The 21,895-nt window shown below is 40.9% G+C and overlaps 2 protein-coding genes across 8 annotated transcripts; one reads left to right on the top strand and one right to left on the bottom strand.

Moving 5' to 3' along the window:
* Positions 1-1,177: 1,177 nt before the first annotated feature.
* On the bottom strand, positions 1,178-17,971 carry LOC111254884 (uncharacterized). Of its 4 annotated transcripts, none has more exons than XM_086974896.1 (4): positions 16,485-17,971; positions 9,710-9,911; positions 9,455-9,554; positions 1,178-6,096 (listed from the first exon to the last, which is right to left on the bottom strand). In XM_086974896.1, exon 4 carries the CDS (start codon positions 5,315-5,317, stop codon positions 2,702-2,704), a length of 2,616 nt encoding a protein of 871 aa, XP_086831022.1. In that variant the 5' UTR covers positions 5,318-6,096; positions 9,455-9,554; positions 9,710-9,911; positions 16,485-17,971; the 3' UTR covers positions 1,178-2,701. The 4 variants fall into 4 exon arrangements, with proteins under 4 accessions (XP_086831022.1, XP_086831024.1, XP_086831023.1 ...); XM_086974898.1 differs by having other exon boundaries at positions 9,865-9,911; XM_086974897.1 differs by lacking the exon at positions 9,455-9,554.
* Positions 17,972-18,119: 148 nt separating this feature from the next.
* LOC111253960 (transmembrane protein 41A-A-like) lies at positions 18,120-21,741 on the top strand. 4 transcript variants are annotated; one of them, XM_086974914.1, is made up of 6 exons: positions 18,120-18,302; positions 18,864-18,927; positions 19,460-19,616; positions 20,040-20,180; positions 20,379-20,538; positions 20,755-21,741. In XM_086974914.1, exons 2-6 carry the CDS (start codon positions 18,881-18,883, stop codon positions 20,982-20,984), a joined length of 735 nt encoding a protein of 244 aa, XP_086831040.1. In that variant the 5' UTR covers positions 18,120-18,302; positions 18,864-18,880; the 3' UTR covers positions 20,985-21,741. The 4 variants fall into 4 exon arrangements, with proteins under 4 accessions (XP_086831040.1, XP_086831039.1, XP_086831041.1 ...); XM_086974913.1 differs by lacking the exon at positions 18,120-18,302 and adding an exon at positions 18,368-18,439; XM_086974915.1 differs by lacking the exons at positions 18,120-18,302; positions 20,379-20,538 and adding an exon at positions 20,539-20,599 and having other exon boundaries at positions 18,446-18,927.
* Positions 21,742-21,895: the final 154 nt, after the last annotated feature.

Below are 21,895 nucleotides of genomic sequence, written 5' to 3'. Positions count from 1 at the left end.
GCTTACGGCAGTCCGAGCCTCGTTGGACCATGGTCGCCACATGCAGCGTCGCGCAGTTGTCGAAAACGAGAGCCAGACAGCAACAATCACCGCGAATAAATAAAATTGCAGCAACGCATTGTCTTATTCGACTTTGCATCCTCAAGCAAGGCTCCCATCCTCCTTCTCCTGTGACTCTAGCTGAGTGCTTCCCGAGATAATAAAGACGTTAGGGTTGTTGGGGCAGTACGGCTTATCGGTAACCGCCTTAACAGAGACAGACAGAAACACGTAATCGTGAACGTATTCTATGCTGCTCCCGTCGCTCTAGTGATCGCGATAGTTGATGGAAATAAAAATGACGACTTCATTATTGTTGCTGCTGTTGTTGTTATTGTTGTTGTGCCAATGGTGACGTTGATCCTTAGCGGGGGCGGCAGTGTCGAGGAGCAAAAGGCAGGTACAGGCGGGAGCGGCGGAGGACTGCACAACAAGATAAATGGCAACCAATGAGATGAAGTGATACGCGACGAGGCAACGCTTTTCGATGTTTTTGCGATCGCTTCTCATCTCGAGGTGGAAGCTTGTCGCGTATTTAGTGTGTGGCTGTTATGGCTGCCACTTGTACACGACTACGCCGAGTTGTGCTGGTGTGCGTTTGAGCGCATGAGTGCGGTCGTTCGCGCCATAGCCGGGGCTGGTGGGCCAAATCTTATGTGCAGCATATGCTAAATGTCCGTTATGCTGTTTTGACGTCGCTAGCCAATGAAATGATCCCCGTGTATGCTCATTGCCTATCCATCTTCAAGGCCATGACACTGCCATATTTTGATGCGGGCCACTTACTGCGGCCCAAAAACTAATTGTCTTAGCAGTACGATGTAAGGACAAGGATACAAGGCCAACGAGATCCCTTAATAGGTGGCTCAGTGAAAGATAAGATTTCAAGATCTTCTACCATACAGTTAAGGACTTTGTCGATTCGCTTTGGCGGCGGGCGGGGGGCGGCTAAGTAAACATGGCGGAAATGCAGTGACCTTATATATTTTCCAGTACCATCTTGCATCTAATAATCTCTAAGCGGTGCAGGCATTTTACTAGTTGCTTAAGAAATTCATAAGTCGAAGTTACTGAACGGAAACAGGTTATACTCGTACCGAATTCAACCGACACAAATATAATAAGAAATAGCCACATATATTTAGATCTAGTTTTATTCGAAGCGGTTTTATCCGACACTGGCCGGCATGTTTATTGTCAACAGATAATTAACACCGTGAAATGTCCCACTGGCGACCATGTAAAATGAAAATATAGTAAAATGTATTAAACTACGTTGAAGAATACAAGTACATTCTACCTGATAATTTACTATATTTGTTCCGCAACATTTGCTATATACTGGCGTAATTGTTGTCCTTTTCATCGTTATTAACACGCTTCTTGTTCTTGGTAACCGCCGTACAAACGATATGTCGCTTTCCTTCTGTGCTACTACTATCGCCCCTTCCTTGTCAGCTTCAGATCTAATTTCAACGACATGATCAAGTGAATATACGAAAACCTCGCCTTCTCTTTAGCATTTACAATCCGTGAAACTTTGCTTCCAATAATGATGTACAAGTGTGGAACTCAATTGTGAGGGATTAGCTGTTATATGGCTCGTTGCTATCTATGTCACAAATGCCAAACCTAAACAAGAAGTGCAATTATTTAGGTTTAGAAGTGCTTAGAAGACTATCGAAATACAATGAGCGTCTGTAAGATCGCAAAATCGTGAAACATTTTCAACGACTCTTCAAAACAATCTTATCCGCAGCTGGAGATAAATCGAAACAAACTAATGTTATTTTGAGTTAATTTCTATGAGCTTAAAAAATTTGTATATAGATTCATAGATTTAGATTTTTGTTCTCATTTAGTTCAGAGTCATGCGGCGGCGACACATACCCCGTGCTAACATTTCACGCGTTCCTTAGTGTATCCTCGCTTACCCCTTTGTATAAATGCACCTGGTGGGGCAATGCTGCAGATCAGTTTCGGCCGCTTTGTACCTGTTCACTTCGATATCTCTAAAGCATGTCATAAAAACAGTCAAATACCTCGTCGTACGACTATGTTCACTCGGTTCTGGTTTTCTTCTAATTTTACACTACTTCGTTTTCATTCGTTCAACACTTGTTCGTACCTTATCTGTCCAATATGACCTGAGTCACAAATTAGGCCAAGCAGTTGTTACTTGACAATGAGCTATAGTGCTTGTAGTACGAACAAATCAAAATTATCTCCACATAAACCTCTGAATATTCCTTAATGGGCACATTACTATTAACACACTACTAACAAATGTGTGCTTGAGATAGTGTATTTTTTTAATTAAGGCAACTACTTTTGTATTTCTTTGACTAAATCTGTGTTTGTCGCAATAATCTGCTTCACATCAACGTTACAAATACGAGCGCACATTCGAACAATCTGCTTTACAAAATACACCACACTGTTGCAGTCGCCTATTCGTCTTTCTGACTATTCTATGACTAACATTAACAAATTCTAATGCTACTTTATCCACAACCCAGTAGTAGTAAATAGCAAATATAGGATTATTTTGTACCTAAACTGTTTCTAGTTAGAACTATGTCCTTAAGGCATTGTTTTACCATGTCTATGTCGTGGCGTTTACTCCGTTTATGTATATTGACTTACTTAGTCCGCACAGGTTTTAGCTTTTTCTATGCCTCTGCGAGTACTTGTAGAAGTCGGACATTTCAAACGGCTTGCTCTCCTCATAATACGGTTTAAATTTTCCGGCCTCGACAACGACCTGAGTTGCAGCCGCTGATGTTCTCACAACTGTGCTTGGTTGGGCCTGAGATTGGGCAAGAAGAACTGTTGCACCTGTAGCACTGCTTGCTGGCGTTGCCGTGACTGCCACTGGCGTTGCAGATGCTACTGCGACTCCGGAGCATTGTGGGGGATCACGTGTTGGTAACGCTGGCGGCGGGAGAGGGCTACGTCTGAGTGGAATAGGTTCGTCGAGATCCGTCTCAGTCCATTCTTTCTTCAGTTTTGGCTGGGGCGGTGGAGGAGGAGGCGGTGGAGGCGGAACAGATGAAGATGGTGTCGACGACGAGCTCGCCATAGACAGACTAGAGACGCTCGACGTTGACGTGTGTCGCGGCAGGGGTGGCGGTGGAGGTGGGGGTGGCATTGCAGTCGCGGCGGCAACGACAGGATAAGCGATGCTACCAGCGAGAGGCCCAAGACTAGGTAGTCCGGGCGTGTTCATGTCGCCTCCGTCCGGTATCATCGAGGATGATGATGTTTTAGAGCTAGTGGTCGTGGCCGGCTGGAGAAGACCAGGTATATTGTCGTGACTTGAAAACGCTTGCGATAAGCGTTGCGTTTTGACGCTGTATAAATTAACCCGTTCAAAGGGGCCTTCGTATTTCGAACGCGCCTCGAGTAATGGGCTAGGCGCTCTCGTTTTGCTGCCCGGTGCTGGTGGTTTACATGGTAGATGCGCATCAGCCCGCGACACTCGATACACTGGCGGATACTGCGAACGCCGGTAAGAAGTATGCGTGCTTTGTTGAGCGAGGCTAGGCACGTATCGCGATGAACTGTCCGAGCGTTGAGATTTTGGCGAGGACGGCGCAGAGTAGGCGGCAAGTGGAGGAATCGGTGAAGTCGATGTCGAGCTCATCGATGAGCGTGGCGACACTCTAAGGTTCAAGCTGCTTGACGCGTGACGACCGAAGTCCCGACCAAGAGTATTCGATCGTGGCCTTTCAAAGCCGCCCTCAGCGCCCATCACAATGCCGATGGAGCCGCTGTCCACGCTGTCACTGAGGTCAGACAAAACAGGTGAGCGCGCTTTCAGGCGATCGAGCGAATGTGAAGGTGGTAGAGGGGGCGGAATACGTCGATTGGTTGACGCATGAGGAGGAGGTGGTGGACGCACTGGCTTCTGGGGCATTGTTGACTGCATCTGAACTATAGGCGGAGGAGGCAGAACTGCCGGCGGTGGCGCTGTGACCACTACTTCGTTTGCATTACGATCCACTAAGGGCTTGGCCTTACGCAAAGTCGGGTTTGCGATGTCGTTATCGGACGGCATTTCAGAATCGTATGCGCCTGTAATATCCGCTTCTTTTTTACAAATTTCTTGTAGTTCCTTGAGTTTTTTACGGAGGATTTCAACTAGAGCGGATTTCTTAACCGACAGTCTTGACAGTTTCACCTCCGTTGTGGCTTTATCATCATCCCTACCTTCGAAGGCGAGCGCAATTCTCGAAAGCGAACTACGGATGGTCATCTGTGACGGATTATTGAGTTCTTGCGAGATCCGCTGCAACCGCAGAAAGTCTTCTGGTGTTTGTTTTCTTGCTCTTCGGCTATCCATATGAAACTGATGCTGTGCTATAGCCATAGACCAAATTGTTTTGTTCAGTGCCGCATTGGCAGCGTACCACACAATAACAGAGGCATTGCCTGATAGCATGCTAGTACTACTTTTCGGATTGTTGATTTCAATCGAAAATTTTGTCTCTCGGTAGTATATATTTTCCATATATTTCCACTGATAGAACTTTTTGGGAACTTTACGATTATTGAGGTCATACTCACTGAGACCTCTATGGCTCAACCCTATCCACATCATTGGGCCGTTTCGATCTTTCTGTTGTACCTTGTAAAAATGTATACCATAAGTAGCTAACCCCTCAACTGTGTTCATGTACTGGATAACCGCGTTGCCCCTGGTAAAACCCAAAAAGCTTCGGTAGTCTTCGAGAATTTTCCGCTCACAGTAGTCAACGGATTTGTGCTTTGTTAACGAAGGACTGGGGAAGCCCATTTGGCGTAAACGCAATTTAGCATCATCATCTCGGGTCCAGTCACCAAAATTGGCTTGAAGCGCAAGAGCAGTAAGGCGATACTCTGTCTGACTGTCTGGTTCTAATACGTCCTTGCTCATCAATAGCTTGGCCTGCATGAAGAAGGCCTCAACCGTGGCAGCGTCTGCCAAAAGAGCTATCGTCGGCACATAGAATTTGATCATAAGGTGAAGAACCACGCGTGGTGCTTCACCACTACCGCCCTGCTGGATACAGTTTTCAGTTACCTGATCCAGCACGAGCTTTTCCGGCTGCAGCCAGTGCAGGTGGCCATCTTCATCTTGCCACGATAGACCAAACAACTCACGTTCACGCAACTTCAAGTGAGACGCCGCCAAATTAAGTAGGTCTTCAGCGATCAGTTTCTCATCGATCTGCGTATCGATTCGTCGTTCTCCTAACAAGTCAATTTCGCAACGGGCCGATGCTTCCATTCTCATCGCCACCTGCTACTTGAGTTACCAACAAAAAATGAAGAGGTCACACTCATTGATTATAAATCCAACAAAGTGCAAAGCACAACCGCCCCAGGACACGAGAACTGAAACTGATTTTTTGAAAGCTCTCTACAAATGCACCTCTCTTCCCCCGTGAATTACCTCCAACCACCCCAACCACCACGTCCCGTCTGTCTGTCTGTCTTTCTATCAGTTCGTCTACATGCCTAGTTCTATGAAGGGCACTCGGACATTTGTAATAGGTAGCCAAGCGAAGCTCAGCCGCCGATTATACCTCCTGGCGGACAGACAAAGCATCAGGCCGACGCCGCGAGGCGGCTGAAAGGCTAGCTACAATAATCTGAACCAGCTGTTGCTGCTGCTCGTGTTGCTCCTGTTGTTATTCTCGTTGTCGATCGGGCAGGTTGGTCGTGTTCAGCCGTGCAGTCACCCAGGTAACCCCGCGCACTGGTGATCGGCGGCGTTCAGCGTAAATGGTGATTTGTTGCCGTTTGTTGGTGTCCTGCAAGCGCAATCGACCGCTTCGACAGGCGGTGTTTTCAAAGACCGGTCGATGGCGCAATAAGGAAGAGATGATCTTGGGTGTTTTAGATGATGGCAATGATGGCGATGATGATGGTGATGATAATGGTGGCTGATCGATGCTGATCAGAGATGGTAGGCGTCAAGTTGTTGTAGTAGCATGGTGTAGTTGAGTGTTGTGTGGCGGTGATGGTCAGTCAGCGAACGCGACGAGGGGCGCCAGAGGTAGACAGACGAGCCTTAAATATAGAACGACAGACAGACAGACAACGATTGGTCCTCATCCTGAACACAAACCTGTACACATTCCGTTTCCTCCGTTCATTCCTTGTCATCAGATAATTGCAGTATTTAATTAATCAATGAATGAATGAATGCATCAATGAATGTATGGATTGGAAGCGGCAAAGAGGGATGATAGGAAAACATACGAAATAGGAAAGGGTGTTGAGAGAAAGCGAGAGAGAAAATGAAATTAATTTCTCAAATGATCGTGGTGCGCACACGCACGAAGAATATACGCTTCGTACCCAAAATTGGATAAGCAGTTATATAATTGTATGTTTACGTATGCATTTGTAATAGTTTATATCTGCTGTAAGAATATGCGCTCTAATGATTTTGATTAGTCACGTTTCAAACCTCAAGTACTATGAGTCGTCTACAGATACTTACATTATGTACACGAAGTAGGCCGAGAATAAAAATATAACTATACAGATCAATGGAAGTTTATTACTTTAAAAAAAAAACTACTGTTCACTAATTATCTCAGTATCCGCTGTAATTACGTATCCGACCCTTTGTTGATTCTGTAAGTAGATGCACCAGCCACATAGAAAAATGCCTCTTAGTACTGAAAAAAGCGAGACATCCATTCAGTACTACTGCAGCATTGCTACAATATCTGTAACTTCCTAGTTATGTAAGAGAAACCATTTCAGATGGTTTAGATAAACTGCGCTCTACTGCGTTTCCTACTTATCGTGATTTAATCGTGATAATGAATTTAAACTAAAGGCTCGGCTTGTTTGGAAGCTAATTATATTAATGCATCGAACGCATTGTCATGACCCACTTACTTATAATAATGTTTAAAGCTTTGGCCATTTACTATTAAACTACTACGGAACAGAAGCCATAGTGACCACTCGTGTAGAACGTTAACAACGAGCATTCACATTATACTGCACAAAATCTAAATAAATCGTCTTTCACCATAACCCGTATTTTATATCGTTGATAACTCGGGTTAAAGGATCGAACGCCTCAAATTGGGGATTTATGACCTGCCCTAATCTCACATAATAGAAATTCAGAGCTATCCGTACACTTAGGCTTTCTAAAATCTCTCCCTAAGGTTAAAAAGGTTCGCTTGAATGAGAACAATATAGTGATTTCAGATACTGAATAAGTAAACGTACTAAACACAACACGCTTGAACACATTGTAAAAATAGTGCGATTGTTATTTCTTTGTGCAAGTCAATCATTTTACGAAACTGTAGGCATAAATATATGGTCTTGGATAATACTAATAATTTTCTGTCAAAAGGCCGCTATTTTTCCGCCGCGCAAGCAATAGAACAATATCCGATCATAGATCTAACATTTACGGTGTATTAAATATCATAATATAATATATATATATATATATATATAGTAGTAAATATAAATACCGTAATAGAAAAAAAACGCGAAAGACAAAGCATAAGCAACAAACCTACAGGCTTAAGTATTATTACACAGATATTACGCAACAAATATGCGCAGGTCAATGACAACGATGAAAAACAGACATCTCGTGCTCCCCTGGACCATGCACTTAAACTCCTAGGGCAATATGTTGTCCCATTACGGTAGCAGAAACATAGACAAACTGACTAGAAATCTATAAATCGAGAAAACAATAATAACGGTGATTTTCCGAATTTGTAGCTTCGGCTTGCTAAGAACCCCGTAACTCGTGAAATCGATCAATTAGTGGACCAAAGGAGGAAAAAAAGTCCTACTTCTAGCTCCAGTTTACAGACAGTAGTAAAACCCCTTAAAATGCTGTAAACTACAATTTCGGTGTCATACTATTTACTCGTCCTCAATATAACATAACAAATCATTATTTGGCACTGCTTAGTTAAGAAGTCTCACAGGCTAAGCTCATACGATTAATTAAGCTAAGCATTCTAATATCCGTGCTCTAAATTATATTAGCTTCACTTGATGCACTGCCAAAAGCAAATACGGAACTTTCTCTACACAACTTAGAATAACCGGTGCCTATTGTAGGCCAATGTCTTAAAAATGAACCATTCAAAAAGTTGATACGGTTTGGGGAACGCCATCTCTTCGATGTTTTTAGATAGGTTATTCAACTCTTCTCCCTTCGAATCAACTCAGCATGTTCCGACTGGTTTTCCATTTGCGCGAATTGTTTCCAAAGGCAAAAAACGAGAACAGGTGCAATTATATGTCATTCTTTGTAGTGGTGGGACGGAGAGATGGACTTTTACAGTCCGATAGCACCAGCGTTTTAATAGAACGCGCTCGGCGTTCGTAGGTTTTCTATAGAACTAAATCCAGTTCAAGTAAGACGTTGCACTATTAGTAGCGAGACCTCCGCGTTAACCGTCCTACACTATACGTTTTGTAGAGCAGTTGCCATGAAAAAGAGTAAGTCGGCAATCATTATACCAGTGTTTTTAGTTATGTTCGAATGATCCGTTACAGAGACGGAGTCAATGGCCGAGGTTTGGCTCCGATTAATACTACTGCTGTTAACTTCAGCAAAAAAAAAAAAACGAATTCCGTAATGCATGCTGTGCTGGTATGACAAACAGTAGATTACCACAGACACATTGATACTAGTCGGCCTATGCACAAGGTAGTAGCCCTCCCTCTTTATCGCAGAGAAAAGAAGGGAACTTGATTTGCGGTAGTGTCACGTTCAGCCAACGCGATCTGACGCGTATGTTACTATCACGAGACTAAATCATTGTCGATACGCCAATACTACCCTATAAGACATGCGTACAGCCCTTGACCCCAATGACTTAAACCAGCGAGAATAATCATGAGACAGTGTGCGAAAAAAAAAATGGATAAAAAATAGTCAAAATTATAATAAACATACATTGTAACTTTTACCAAAAGAGGTATTCTAACTATTACGGAAGCTCCTCTTCACATATTCTATTCCGTACCTTTGTAGTGGACACTTAATTATTTTAATTAAATTAATTAGCAGTTTGTTAATTTCTAGGGCACAGGTTCTTTCATGACTTTCACCACATACACATCTGAGCACAGGTGAAAAATGCAACAGAGGCCAGATTCAAGACATAGGGTGACCCTTACTTGACACAATGGCTCATTCATCCATTATTACATTAACAAATAATTATCTCCCGTTGTCAAGGGATGAGCCAGTTAAGATAAAAAAAAAAAAAAAAAAAAAAAGCTAGATTCGCCTGTTTGATTATACATTTCGTAGAAAATAACACTTGCACGCACAGCTTGCGCACAAAAATTGACCAAAGCAAGCGTATAGTTCTGTATTGACTATAATAGTATTATCGTACGTATTGGTTGGTGTACATACATGCGCGACTACAAGGCAGAGCGCACTCCTTATGGCTTTTCTAACAGTAGCAAAATCCAAAAGATTCGAGAACCAGAAAACTATGAGACGCTCAGGGCACCTGAGGATCAGCCAAAAAAAATACGTTATTATATATGTACATGTAAGTGAGTTAACGTTGAATCGCGCCGATCAAATAAATAAATTGTTCATTCACATACGTTTCGATATCTATGGTTCACAGCTTTGCTAAAGACATATGTCGCCTATACTTACCTATGCAGCCAACGATGGCGGCAAATGCTACCGATAGAATGGAAAAATCAGTCTAAATGAAGATTGATTAAGTTCTGATGATAGTACCTCGCAAAGAACACTGATCGTATAAACTGCTTCAATAGGCCCTCTATTTTAGCGAAACTCAAGCTCACCATGTCGCTAAAATCTACGTCTGGTAGGGCTTCGAATTCACTTGTACCTGCAGAAATTACGTTACGATTAGAGGTCAGTTACGTACATATACCAAATCAATGAAATGCTACTCAAAAAGTGACATCGGAACAATGGTGACAAACTACGTTGACACGACCATCGACACATATATATACGCTCGAATTACAAGTGCTCTTCGTGACTCAAACCTTAGCCAAAAAGTTAGCGTTTCAGGATCCCCGGCTATATCTTTCTACATCTTGGAGAAAAAAATCGGCTCAGAGCGTAGCGAATCGTGATTTTATCATCAATTCGATGATGAAAAATTCGATGTACGATTCTAACGAACGTGACGGTTGCGCAACTTTGGGACCAGACGTTTCTGAGAGGTTCTGGCCTACAATTTAGAAATCCTTTCGGGCTCACCTTGTTTTGATTAGTAATGGCAAACTTGAAATTAGGCTTTTAGTTTCCCTCTAATCTTTGTTTCAGTTAATGTATCAAATGGAACAGCACCTATGTAGTTATTACTACAGCTACTAAATGCATGAACCATAAGTTATCTTGAAAAAAAAATTACATATCCGCTCAGTATTACACCTAAATAATCCGATCGATAATGATGATTAGCGGAAGGCATAAAAAAGGAAATCGCAACGAAGATACAACGTTCACAATTAGGAACTTTGGGTAAAGTCTTCCCTATTTCTGTAGTCAACCTGTTTAGCCTACAGCGTGACTATGACCCTTAATATAGTCGAAATGTAGAGGATCAACAACTGCGTTACTGGCATGGACTGCAATTGTTCCATTTATGATGTCAAGCAAAAGCTTACCGGGCAAATCTAAAAGACAAATTTTCAAATATACATGCCCTAGTTAGTAGAAACGAGTCGAATATTGACGATAATTGACTATATATGTCGAACTGACGGAAGAATGAGTAATCGCTGTTCTTCTTCCATGGTAGGGAGTAGCGCCACGTTTTAAAAGCTGTTGACCACGAATTGATGAATCTACTATGTACCAGTGAACATAATTTAGAAGACTTCGCAGGGTTGATATTCCTATTGGACAGCGTGTTTATCTTTATTCAACAAGCGATACTTGCGACTGCGTGGCCTGGGAAATAATATCATAGATCTCCTATAAAAATGTTGAAGAGTATTTTAAATTGTACAATGGAACTGTTTTACCTAACGACTATGATATAAACTGAGTTAGCGCCCATCACAGGTTTTCCTTAAGCCGACCCATGACTCCATAACTCCTGGCTATAAGATCTCTCTAAACATGACTGGGGAACTCGTAGCTACGCTATATTCATAGATGCTCCTCCGTTATTTAGCTCTCGGGAACACTTTCCCTCTCTTCCACAATAACAATCTGATATCTCATGCTGTGATCATTACTTCATACAAGAGTTTATAGGCTCCACCGGAATTGCGCTAAATTCAATTTCAGGCTAGGTGAATAGACTTGCTCGTATGAACCCAAATCTGTGGGTCGAATTCATTGTATTGTTCAAATGTGCAAAAATTATATATTATACATTGAAGTTAGCTCTATACGAAGGAAACGAAAGAACGGCTATTAAACTTCTACCAAGTAACCAGTGCGTCGTTAAATACTTTGCTGTATGGCTGAAAAACACACAAAATCGAGTTGCACATCTTCCGCCAAACTGCTATAATTTAACAGTTATGAAAGAATGTATGTAATTGAGCTTGAAGTAAGCTTTTTACTACCGAAGTCTTTACTCCGAAGGCAAATTTAGTTATTCGAGCCGGTTGCTGCAGTACACTTTCCGATACCCGAATTTGACTATAAATTTATTGAATAACCAGCCCGTAAAAAGAGCACACGAACATCGATCACTGCCGTCGAGTTACAGCCTACACCATGTGAAAAGAAATGTTTTCGGGTGAGACAATGAACACAGTAGAATCTCTCCTTCAGAATAAGTTCGATAAGCTAATTTTGGCATTGATTACGAATGGCTTAGATTCGGTCGATTGATCAGATTATTTAACAGCAATTTAATCTTGCTAACGACCGTCGTTCTTCACTGTTCTTTATTGCAACTCATATAACGACTTCGGAGCATATCCTTTCGTCTTTTGTATTGACATTATTATAAACGCTAGGGTCGGAAATTCCTCATAGATTAGCAAATGAGAAAGAATTTTAGTTGTAGACTTGAGAAGTACAGAAGCTTGAACATCTATGTACGCGTCTTCTCGGCTGTACACATTTAAGGCCTTTTTCGGCGTAGACATGAGACCATACATTAAAAGGCATCTTTACGTCTCAGACTATTATTTATAAGTACATATTAGGCTTAGGAATTCAGTTAAATGCTAAATTTAAGGTACGCAATTTCCACCAAACAAAACACTAGTAAGTTTATTCGGTCTCTGCACGTTTGCTTAGCGCCCTTCAAGGATCATCGGCGAAAGCTAGAAAGTCGTCTCAAAAATATTTTTATACGTGCGTAATAGGCAACTAGAAAACAAAAAAGTTTATCCTAAGAGTGACTCCATAAATTAAAATTACTATGCAAAAAAATTTATAAAAATGTAAACAAAGAACCGATGCCACAAATTCAATGAAGTCTAGCGAGTCACGTTGAGAGGTTGGTGAAGCTATTGTTTGAAAATTCGTTTAAAATCCCAGTTACAAATCAAAAGAATAAAACGATGAATTGAAATTATCTACATGATATTTCAAGGCGCACACATCAATATTATATAAGTAAACTCAAGGTTATTGAATATTGTGAGGTTTATTTTAGATCATTAGGTTAGACAGTAAGTTATTTTTTGCGTAAGCCTAGCACTTTTTATTTTTTATGTTTATCTTTAGCTAGCGTCTTAAATACCCTATACGGAAGCCCGATGGCAGCAAAGTACAGCTTAGATATCCAAGCAGTTTTTAACATATAAACAACGGCTTTAAGTGCTAGTAATCAATACATTTAATTAGTCCTATAGATTAACCCTAGCTGTGCCTGCCGCATAGTTATCCAAACACGTGTCACCGCAGGATTTAACAATACACATCAGTTCTGAAATGTGGATATGTTGAATTATACAGAAGGAGCCCGTGTTCTGTCAACATAACATATGTCTACTTTACAACATCTTGTAGATGATACTGTATATTATGATACTGTATATTTATGTTACAGTATCATTATATTACATACTATTAAATGGTTTGACACAAGTTGTTCAGCGTACGTACTCGGAAGCTCGGAATTAGCATCGAACTTACATAACACAATGAATCTGCCTCTCACATCCTTATATCCAGACACCTTTTTAAAAGTCATATAATGGTATTTTTTTAAAAATCATATAAAATAATGAAGGAAGTTACACGAAGTAACTTAGAATTTGAGGAATCATTTTTAGCGATTGGAAAACACCCGTATAGCCATAATTTTATTATATATTCTACTTTTTGCTATTAGTATAAACAAGTGACAAATCTTGAAACTATCAATTACTTTTGGCTAAGGTGCTATTAATTGTAAATTGCAAACTTATTCTGACTCCATGAAAATGACATGCCTAAGTATTTGTCTTGCGACCTGCTCAAGAATACGCGAGAGAAATCTAAATCCATTTGTCCCACAAAATTACCACAACAAAAGAAGTGAGCGCTAGCAAAATGATCAGTGCAATATCCGCTAATTAATGACAAGCGTGCCATGATACGGGCGTGTTTTTCTCTCTTTTGTGACACCTGCATAACAATCGATGAATACGAACGCTCTTTGTACAGTCGAACAGGATGTGGAATTAGAGCGATGATGCTCATTTTCAACTTCGGATTGATTCCGGAACTATCGGATGAAGTAGATATTTTGCTATTGGTAAAATCGACGATGAGGTTTTTTAAAAAGCTGCACTTTTTTTCGGTGGTTTAACTGTTTACTTAATTAAAGTCGATTAACATAATCTATGTCATACCGTTATGAGCTGCTTACAAAAGTGCCCTTAACATTGAGTTTTTTTAGGTATAACTGAACGAACCAATGAGAAAAAAAACGCTACCGAAATTGGTGCCAAGATATAGCTCTACGCAAAACGATTAGCCAGATTCGAAAATTCATTAATAGGGATAGAAACGAATAATACTACAGTGGAGTGTAGTATCTCAATGTCTCTTCAGGTCCAATATGAACTACCATATACTTAATAGTAAATTTATTCCAATTCAATTTGCACTAATTCAATATCCAGCTGAAGTGGCTTATTATTTCGTATGGTTCCAAGTGAGAGAGTTCTAGATAGTTTCAACCAAGACATTCGAATTGTAAAATTCAAAGCATGAGGGAGATTTTTCCTATTTGTCCTCTAATTTAGAACACGAATTCGCTTCGTACTGACCAGCAAAAAATCGTTTAATTGTTGCATACACAGTTTTTTTCCTTTTCTGAATACGCCCATTGACAGAGTGGTGACGAACAGCCAGCTCGTATTTGACTTCGCACGGTATTGCTCGTTAATCCGTTCTAGTAGTACATGAGGGGTTCAGGAGTAATCAACATCCTGAAGCGAACAAGATTATTGCTCTCTGCTGTTATTACCACCGTCTTTTCCTCCGTCTCTATGTCATGAATAAATGATTAGTTATAAATGTGTGTCTCTCATCGCAAAAATGCTCCTAAACATTTGTCAAGCAAATTCCAATTACAAAGGACGCCGTTGGCAAGCAGCCGGCGATTTCTCTTGCCGCTGTATTAATTTAGAAATGTTTAGAACGGTTTCGCCATACCAGTATTGAGCTTCACTGCAGAAAAATAAAAAGGAAGGGAGAGAATATTCATAGAAGCGTGGGCGGTTCACTTCAGCCTCTTTTCGCTATCGTAGTTGTGGATATCTAAATAAACACACGAGTGATAATTTTATGGCCAGCCTTTAAGATCCTAAAACGTGAAGTGCAATAAAGCGTCTTCAGCAAATATAAACCTGGCTCTATCTATCGGATGAATAAAAACGACGTGTCCATATATTTCTTCATTACTAGTGCTAACTGGAGATTTTGATAGACTGCTTCACTCGAAACATGTTCCCAGCTGTCCTCGCCAAATTGTTTGACTTCTTATAAGCTGTTTCCTTAAAAGAAGTCGCCTTCGGCCTCATGACTCTATTAAAGTTACTAAACCCCTCTTTTATCTGCCAGCTAGGGCAAATCGTGAAATGGCATAGAAACTAACTGGCCTCAGGCTTCCGCAGCTTCACTATAAGTGATACCAGAAGCAAATATAGGTGCGCAGCACAAAAGACCATGCTGTTATACATGCAGGCAACGAACTGTGCACAAGTAATACTCGAGTTAAGTTAAGCGCATTTCGTTGAGTGCATTGCCATAGTAACTATGAATATGCTTCGGTGCTTTAAGTTTAGGAGTTGGTCACAGTGCCATTTCATAGATCGGCTAAAGAGAAGTCCAGCAAGCCTCACCTTTGATTGATACTCTAGTGGGGGGTGGAGTGGGGGGTAAAGATGCTATTTCTAAGAGGTAATTGTTCATACAGTAGGAACAACCAAAAGTGTCAAGAAATGTGTAGGTAATGCTTCTGTGTAAAACTAACATGTTAAGCTTTGCGAAATGAATCTGATCCTTTTCAAAGCCTTCGTCGATCAATGAGGGCTGCAATGACCTAAATTTTTAGGTTGGTGAAACCAGTCTCCGTCTAATAAGGGAAAACAGCTTTTCCGACTATTTCACTTCATGGAAAATAGCTTACATTATAGTGGAATTCGAAGTTTGAGTTTTCTTGTGTAGAACATATAAGTAAACGTCGAATGTAATCAATCGTTTTTTTAACACCTTTATTATTTGCTCTTTCAGTCAGTTAGTTACATCCGCTGCCTAAGCTTACGTTCGACATTGCGTGCTCTTTCGAAAATCCCTAATCTTTGCATAATCACCTCTCCATTCTCCATTAAAAAAAGATAAAATCGTTCCCAGAGTTAATTGCCACTATGGGTGAGCTCCCCTCACCTCCCCTAACTTTACTAGGCGCGAGTGTAAACAGGGGTTTACCGTTGATTTACCGCTGAGCTATGTATAGCCATATCAAATAAGATGGAAGCAATATATATATATGTCAGCGCGGTATGATTGTATCGGGTTCGCGAGTTTTTTTTCCCACTTCAATGCTCTATTCTGTTCAATCGAGCAAGTTACTACAAGCATGTAGATGCTGACTATCGACTGCTGCAAGAAGTCAGTTAATCAATTTCTTGATTTTTCCGGGTGTCCAGTAGACATTTTGGCGCATTCACGCATGCGTTTCAAAGTTTCACGCGCGGCGACAGCCTCTACAAATCGATTATACAAAACCTCATTGCTTTTTTACAGTTGCTCAATGACCCTATAATGGTATGTGTATCATGCGCAGACTTCCATGTAAAACGGCATTGACCACCCATTTCCCGACGTACTCTGAACATTACAGATTTCCTATTCGCATAGCAGTAACTATGTATTTAAGATCAAACTTCAAACTGCTCCCATCAGCTCAAAACGTCGCCACGCCGTAAAGTTTCACCGGAGCTATAAAAAATCTTAAGGATACCTAGAAAAGTTTGAGGGTACTCACCAAAGATGTTCAGCCTTTTCAGAACACTGTTCAAGGCCTGTTTTGCCAGTTCGTCGTGTTCTGTTGTAGTTGTTGGGCTGTCCAGAAGAAAACCAACGATGAGTAGAACAAGGATGATGTCGATGATCTCCTGATCTGGTGCCCGGTCTGATGTCGCTCGACTGCGGTAATGGCACTGCACTTCGCAAACAGCCTCCTGTCACTGTTGTGCTACTCACTGTGTGTTTAGAGGGAGAGAGCGCCAGGAGAAGGAGAAGCCATGCTAACTGAGCGAGCTACGCCGCTGCTACGCACTGAGACTGATAACTTTTTTGTAAAAATGCTGATTGCGTCTTTCTTCAACTATTGATCCCGGCGTTTCAGCATATTAGTCACACTTCAACATACAATAGGTCATAACGTTCAGCAGACTACTTCGTCGACGTACTACCTCAGTCATGATAACGATGACAACAACTTTCTCCCTAAGAAGTAGCGGCGCGACATAAAAACAGTCAACAACAACAAAACTCTTCGTAACGCTCTTAACTCTGTCACCGGCTGGAACAGAGCCCAGTTCTCAGCATAGCAGAAGACGAAGCTATTGCACTTCAGTTATACTCATCGTCGTTTTCAATCGTCGCGTTCTAGGCTCGCATTATTATGGCAGCTTTTGTAGTAATGGGAGCATTGGAACAGCTTTCAATCGGCTGCCGCGGTAGCAAGCGCAACGCGAGAACAACGAACGCGCATCCACTCGTAACAGCCAACAGCAAAAGCTGCAGTAACAGTAGTAACGACACCCCCAATATTAATACAGGCAAAACGATATGACACTATCAGAACTACAGCAACAACAGTAGCGGCAGCGGTTTAACAACGGTTGCCTTTTCCTCTTTGCATCCCTCAATATTGCAGCAGTCGTTGTAGAAGTAGTAGAAGAGTGAAAAAGAACCAGTTCTTTCCCTAAAAAACCGAGGATCTCACCTCGCTAGCTTCAGTGGTAGTCACAACAACAACGAATTTGCGTGTTACTGCTGATCGTCGTTGTCGCCGCTTGGCGCTGTCTGCACCCTGTTCGCTTGTTCTCTACGCAACGCGATACGTTGCATTTTGCGTTATTTCGCTATGACAAAGATACTAGATACCATCACTACCAATCAACAAAGCTAGTCAGTCAGTTAGATAGACCTCAGCTAGCAGCTGCCGCTTTTTACCGACGCCCCCGCCACCGCTAATCCATATAGCACTCTGTTCGGACGGCCAAACGCCGACGATGCCGGCGACAACAACAATAAGAAAATCAACAGCGGGAACTGATATGTTTATCGTAGTGGCTTTTACTCAGGAGGCCCCTCCTGTCTGCTATTTACCAGTCGCTTTGATGATGAACTCGATATCGCTTACTCTTTCTCAAGCTCAACTGGTGCAATAGTTCTCTCAAGTGTTTTTACCTAAAGTTAGGAGTCTCAGTGCTACGAACTGATTGGGACAGGGTGAAAAAGTTCTTTAAAATAGAAGCTGACTCCAGGGGGAGCGCGAAAAAGGGAGGATGATAAGGGGTTCAAAGATCGCGCGCTCTCCCATCTTGTCATAGCGCTGTGTACAAGCGCGCCAACTTTCAAAAATGTTTAAGAACATGTTCTGAGTACTTTCATGGAGTAGATAAGCCATAGAAATGCGCACATGATATTAAGGTTTAATTAGATATGGTCTGGAGAGGACTAACAAAAGTCAGACCTGCAAACACGGATGCAACATAAAGTATCACTACTTTCACAATGCCCCGTATTGTATTCTCCCAGAACGAGATGACTGGAACGCAACGTCAATGAAGGGGTGATAATCTTCACCTGAAATACTAATATACTGTATTAGTATGCTAATATACGAACTATGCTAGGACGCTATATTTGTTAATCTATGTCGAGCTATCGTGCCAGTCGTACTTGTGGCCAAGATGGCGACGTCCATAGGCTAGTAACAGCAGAGCAGCTGAATTGGATGCTGCCGAACGAAACGAGAGCACCATTTACTCTAAACAGCCGTCCTCGCACAGAGACAACAAAATCTACCATACAATCTAGCTTATTTCCTCCTGGTGTACTCGTAGCTAGTTGTAATCGAATTCATACAAGTTATCGGGTGACAGGAGATGTTTCGGCAGCAGCCAGTGATGTGATAGTGAACTCAATGCAAGTTTGTTTACTTCAGACGACTACAACAGCCGCGCGGTACACCGGGGCGAGATATCTGTTCTACTTTCATTTTCTACACTACTGCATACAATATATTAAGTTACAACGGCTTATTATATATTACACAAACAGATAGGAAAGTAAACAACAGAGACAATGTCTTCGACACGCATATTACTCGTTCCGCTGTTCTTTGCAGCAGCCAGTGGATGGCTTTATATGCTCTCCAAGTCAGCGCCGAAACTTCAGAGGACTGCAAATGAAACGTACGCAATCATTCGATTTCTATCTTTCTGTTACCAAGATATACGTAAAACAAAATTATGCTATACAGTTTACATACTGATTCAACGTCGGAAAAAATATATATCTCTTGCTATTATCCTCGTAGTCTTGTTTCAATGCAAAGTCTCGTTCAAAAAATACAAAGAGATATAATCGAACTACATCTGGTTAAGGATTGTAATCTCCCCAGTACTTGCACAGATATATTTTGAAAGGGTCACGTGCAGGAAGCAACCAACCCTTTTGATTTTACCTAAGAGGCTCCACCAAGAGCATAATTAGCCAAGAAGTATTTCTTATTCAATATTTTGCTTTTTTCAGACATGATCGTTATAGACTGTTGGAAATCAATTGTTGAATAAAATGTAAAGCTACCGTAACACTTTTCCAAACATCCTGGTAGATACAGCCAATATTAGCCGAGGGTAAAAATCACTATTTATAAGAGAAATCGTTTTCAACTTTTATCTAACAAAATCCACTGTTGTATGATGTGGGGGTGTTAACGCACAGGAACGCACTTAAGTTTCCATCGTCATTTGAGGAACTGCATGCGCTGTCGGGCCTCCTCCAGGAGTATTACTCGTCTCATCCAAATTTTGTTTACGTCTTCTTTTGTTCAGCCTACCTTTATAAGCAGACATTCGCAATTCCTGGATCCGTATTTATGGTGAGCTCGTAACATCGGGTAATGACGCCATTAGGTCATTCAGATTCTATTCACCAATACTCGCGGATACAAAGAGCTTTTTTTTGTAACATCTTTGCAAAGCATTTTTTAGAAACGAGAAAAATGAAAGCATGTACACTGAGAACAACCCATCGGCACCGGAATTTTGATAAAGAAACTATCGGCGCACATCATTAAGTATATCTGTATGAAATGCATTTAAAGTTTATTATGTTTACGTACGCGTTATTTACTTTCATTTGAGGATAGTACTCACTTATTCTGTTAATTGTACCTGCGCATTATGCTTCTTTGAAACGAGTACTGACCAACAAAGTATCACGTAATAGTTGCCCTTCAAGTATGCAATCGATTTACACAAGCAACACTGTATTTTTGGTAATTCAAATGATGATATTTCAGAATCTTCTTGGGGGCGCCCTGTTTGGTGTTATACCGGGTTTTTTGTTGGCATGTTTTTTATCGGCTACGGGAGCAACCTTCTGCTACCTTCTTTCGTATTTATGCGGCCGGCATCTAGTCAAAAAATTCTTCGCTTCAAAGGTTGTATCTTTATAATGAAATAATCAGTAGGTACTTATGGGTTATGCTATTGCAAGAGCCACTGTTTTATCGAAAAATAAAAGCGAACACAGCTATCGCCATAGCAAAAGCAACCGATGAAATACAAATTCGAACTTGATTTTGTGACTAATTTAAACATAATTGTCTGTACTACTATTGTTTACTGACGCTGAGAAGATTTCATACCTCGAAAGAAAAATCAACGAGAATGAAGACGAACTCATCTATTTCCTGCTGTTCCTACGACTGTTTCCGATTACACCGAACTGGTTCCTGAATATGGCGTCACCTATAATCGGAATACCCATTCATCTGTTTTTTGTTTCTGTCTTCATAGGTTTGTGCACTTGAATGCTATACAGAGGTGAATGGGCAATCAATGAAGAATGAGCACATGCGTAAGAATTCCGTTCTTTTAGTCGTAAAGATCTATTGTTATGTTATTCCAGAGTCTAGAGGTGTTCCATGTATCTGTTTGTCGACTTGAGATGACTAATAGGTAAATGTGCAGAATGTTGTTTTTGTTTTATTCATAACATAATCATTATTCCAGGTTTGATGCCCTACAATTTAATGTGTGTGCAAGCGGGCTCGCTTCTAAGCGAAATCCAATCGACATCAGATATTCTGACTCCAGCCGTCGCTGCCAAAATGGCGCTTCTGGCGATTGCGGCCCTTCTTCCAGCGCTCTTAAAAAAAGTGCGCAACAACCACAAAGGAACGAAAACTATGGAAGCCTCGGCACTTGGAGACCATTGCGAGATTAAAGATCACATGGAGTGAGGGACACCATACATCGCACCAGATGAGCAGCACCGAGATTACTATATATATATATATATAGCGCCAGGCAATGCTTGCAAACAAGCACAATGAAAAACTATGCACAAATAATAGAGACACATATAATATATATATTAAATAAGGAACATACATATATTGGATACACCCGTTACAAAAGAAACGTAGATAATATAATTGTAATAGACCCTGCTAGGAAGAAACTTACCAATCCTGCACGGTGCATTGCAAAGGCATATGTTTTTTGATACTGAGAACTAAATCCGAGATAGTAATTGCTATTTTTACATGTTTATACAGAAGCGAACGTAGCTGTATTTGAAGTTATAAAATTATTTAAAGTTAGTATTATAAAGCACAGTACTTTATTTCACTTCAGAGGAGTTTGTTGTGAATACATGCTGAGCAGTTGATGGAAACTTTATAAGATCGTTTCGGGAAATCTAGCTTTGGCTTGGATGGAATTGTGTTTGAAGTCAAGGGTCATTCCATATAGTCCTTATCACAGAAGTGCATATTCGGTCGGAATTTAGGTCAGTTTGTTGCCCGAAACTGGTCTGCTGAAATATTCGCCGATTGAAAAAATAACGATAAAAAGAAAGCTAGAAGCTTTTTTTACTTTAGTGTACACCCATTTGTGAAAACATACCTAAATATGCAATACAGTAGAATTTGTGTAGGTTTTGCCGTTTTTTGTATTTTACAAAGAGTCCTAGTAAACCAAGGGTTTCACACTGTATTTGCGCGCTTCATGTAGATAAAATTTAACGCTTAAATAGATAATGCTATTAACAACAGTAGTTATTAACAATCGTTTTTTTTCGATTGTTCTTCGGTATTTTTGCAGATTATTATTGAAACAATAACAAGGTATGAAAAAAATTAAATGCATT

Source organism: Varroa destructor, unplaced genomic scaffold, assembly GCF_002443255.2.
Source record: "Varroa destructor unplaced genomic scaffold, Vdes_3.0 BEIS01000007.1, whole genome shotgun sequence".
Lineage (NCBI taxonomy): Eukaryota > Metazoa > Arthropoda > Arachnida > Mesostigmata > Varroidae > Varroa > Varroa destructor.
This window is presented reverse-complemented; position numbering and strand designations above follow the sequence as displayed.